The 3,392-nt window shown below is 35.6% G+C and overlaps 1 protein-coding gene across 1 annotated transcript; it reads left to right on the forward strand.

The window, feature by feature from the left end:
* Window positions 1–305: 305 nt before the first annotated feature.
* Window positions 306–3,097, forward strand: LOC145106346 (uncharacterized). The gene is made up of 4 exons (XM_079043347.1): window positions 306–460; window positions 839–1,234; window positions 1,332–1,644; window positions 1,703–3,097. The coding sequence occupies exons 1-4, from the start codon at window positions 306–308 to the stop codon at window positions 3,095–3,097; spliced, it is 2,259 nt and encodes a 752-aa protein (XP_078899473.1).
* Window positions 3,098–3,392: the final 295 nt, after the last annotated feature.

A 3,392-nucleotide genomic window follows, 5' to 3' on the forward strand; every position in this document is an offset into this window, starting at 1 on the left:
CATATGATGTATATTTATTTACTAAATATTGATTTTATAATTTATAGATGGACCGTGAAACTTGGATGTATGAATTGCGACGTGCTAGCGATGAATATTTAGATTGCTTGAATTTTTATCTTAAAGTTGCTGATGATCATCGGGTGAAAGAAGGTGAGACTCCCATTTGGTGTCCTTGTAAAAAGTGTCATAATTGCAAATAGTTTAGTGAATTAAACATAATACAAGAACATCTGATATGTTATGGGTTTATGAGTGGCTATACACGTTGGACACGCCATGGTGAATTATTTGTTGATTGTAACATGGTTGATACTGAAAATAATGGTGATGATATTGATGATTCACAAAATGACAATTTTGATAAAGTAGATGACATGCTACATGATATCGAAGATAATATCCCTGATAAAAATTACGAAAAACTTCAACTAATGTTTGACGACGCTGAAAAACCATTGTATGTTGGTTGCACAAAATTTACCAAAATTTATGCGGTACTAAAATTGTTTAATTTAAAAGCAAGCAATGGTTGGAGTGATAAAAGTTTCACAGACTTGATAGAGCTTCTACATGACATGCTCCCCGAAAATAATGAGTTGCCTATTTCATTATACCAAGCAAAAAAAACTATTGTGTCCAATGGATTTAGAAGTCGAAAGAATACATGCATGTCCAAATGATTGTATGTTATATAGAAACGAGTATTCTAATATACACGAATGTATCACATGCGGGGCGTCAAGATATATGAAAAAGAAACAAACAGAAGTAAACAGTGATGTGAGAAAGAACGGCCCCCTGCAAAAGTGTTATGGTATTTTCCTGTCATACCAAGATTGAAACGATTATTTGCAAACGCCGAAGATGCGAAATTGTTACGTTGGCATGCCGATAAGCATACGGTAGACGGAAAATTAAGACATGTGGCTAATTCTCCTAAATGGGAGAATATTGATTCTGAATTTAAAGAATTTGGTGGTGAGATTAGAAATATTCGGTTTGGACTTAGTTCAGATGGAATCTATCCGTTCGGAAACATGAGTAGCAGTCATAGCACATGGGCAGTACTTCTATGCATTTATAATCTTCTACCTTGGTTATGCATGAAAAGAAAATACATCATGATGTCGTTACTAATTCAAGGTCCAAAACAACCTGGTAATGACATTGATGTGTTTTTGGCTCCATTAATTGAGGAAATGAAAGTATTATGGAATTTTGGTGTTAGAGTGTATGATGCGTCCGAGAAGGAATATTTCTGGAACTCATGCCATGATATTTTGCACTATAAGTGATTTTCCAGCTTACGCAAATTTGTCTGGATATAGTACAAAAGGAAAGAAGGCATGTCCAGTTTGTGAAAAAGACACAACACTTTTATGGTTAGGAGAATGTAAGAAACATGTATATATGGGCCATCGACGATTTCTTCCAAAGACCCATGTTTATCGTAAGAAGGGACATTTGTTTGATGGTAACACTGAAAAGCGAGATATGCCTGACCCAATGGACGGAAAAACTACATTTTCCCGAGTTCAGAATTTAGATATTCAGTTTGGAAAACGCAATAACAATAAGCAGCCAACTAATTGGAAAAAGAGGTCTATCTTTTGGGAATTACCATATTGGGAAAAGTTAGAGGTACGACACTGTCTTGATGTTATGCATATTGAGAAGAATGTTTGTGATGCCTTGATAGCATTGTTGTTGGACATTTATAAGAAATCAAAGGATGGGGGTCAACGTTCGAAGGGACATGGTTACAATGGGAATACGACCACAACTTGCACCCATTGAAAAAGAAGGAAAGCGCACGTATCTACCACCAGCTTGTCATACTTTGTCTAAAGATGAGAAAACAAAATTTTATAAATGTTTGAATGGTGTGAAAGAGCCATCTGGCTATTCTTCAAACATCAGTAAGTTGGTGTCAATGAAAGACCTTAAATTAATGGGTATGAAGTCGCATGATTTTCATGTTCTAATCACACATATGATTCTTATTGCAATCCGTGGAATACTGCCAGACGACGTCCGACACGCAATTACAAAGTTATGCTTGTTTTTCAACATGATTTATTCAAAAGTTATTGATCCTGAAGTGTTAGATTCATGGCAACGCGATATTATCATCACTTTATGCCAACTTGAAATGTACTTTCCACCTTCATTTTTTGATGTCATGGTTCACCTTGTATCTCATATTGTAAGAGAAATAAAAGTTTGTGGTTCAGTATATCTACGATACATGTACCCATTTGAGAGATACATGGGTTTCTTAAAAGGGTATGTAAGAAATCGACATCGGCCAGAGGGAAGTATTGTTAAAGGATATGCTTCAGAAGAGGTGATTGAATTTTGTATAAACTATCTGAAAGGTGTTCCCGCTATTGGGATGCCACAATCAAGACATGAAGGTAGACTTCAAGGGATTGGTGTAGTTGGATTGAAAGTGATCATACCTAATCGTGATGAATTCCACCTAGCACATTTTGCAGTGTTACAACACATGACAGTTGTCACTCCATACATGAATGAGCTCATGTCAATGTTACGGTCTAGAAACAAACATAGGTCTGAAAAATGGTATGTTAAGGAGCAAATCAGAACATTTCTAGCATGGTTGAAGGAAAAGGTGAAAGAAAAGTCAGATAGAGAAAATCTTGATCCTTTGGTTAAACTATTAGTGTATGGTCCACGAAATGTCGTGTCCACTTACCAGAGCTACGACATTAACGGATATACATTTTACACTGAAAAACGTGATCGAAAGAGTACACAACAAAATAATGGTGTGACGTTAATAGCAACCTCGATTGGATACTCTAATGTGAATCACCAGGCACGAGCAATTGTAGCCAAAGATTCAAATTATGGTGTCATTCAAGAAATTTGGGAATTAAAATATGATTCATCAACAATAGTACCGCTCTTCAAGTGTAAGTGGGTCAAGAATAAAGGAGGTGTTAAAGTTGACGAAGACGGTTTCACACTTGTCGACCTTTCCACAGATGGCTATGTATCTGAGCCATTTATTCTAGCCAATCAAGCTAACCATGTATTCTATGTTGAGGACCCCAAGAATTCTAGATGACACATCGTCCTGCAAGGTAAACGACGTATACTTGGTGTTGAAAATGTTGAAGACGAGGAAGAATACAACCAATTTGACGAGCTACCTCCATTTTCTATCGACATCACATCTTTAGATGTCATTATCAATGATAGTGCTTATTTAAGGTCAGACCACAACGAAGGAGTTTATGTTGAATCTAAGAAGAGAAAAAGGTATAATGTTATTTATTTAATTTAATAAACCATATCAAAACAACTTGATTGTCATTTGAAACCAAATAGATTATGATATTATATACTTAATATTTTTTGTT

The sequence above is a fragment of the Lactuca virosa genome, chromosome 4 (assembly GCF_052849685.1).
Source record: "Lactuca virosa cultivar CGN04683 chromosome 4, Lactuca_virosa_CGN04683_v6, whole genome shotgun sequence".
In the NCBI taxonomy this organism is placed as follows: domain Eukaryota; kingdom Viridiplantae; phylum Streptophyta; class Magnoliopsida; order Asterales; family Asteraceae; genus Lactuca; species Lactuca virosa.

What these genes read in the sequence shown, in the direction of transcription:
- LOC145106346 (XM_079043347.1), top strand. Translation starts at nt 306, where the DNA reads ATGGTTGATACTGAAAATAATGGTGATGATATTGATGATTCACAAAAT. An exon ending in TGGAATTTTGGTGTTAGAGT is followed by an intron (nt 1,235 to 1,331) that starts GTATGATGCGTC and finishes GTCTGGATATAG; the next exon opens with TACAAAAGGAAAGAAGGCAT. An exon ending in CATATTGGGAAAAGTTAGAG is followed by an intron (nt 1,645 to 1,702) that starts GTACGACACTGT and finishes ATGCCTTGATAG; the next exon opens with CATTGTTGTTGGACATTTAT.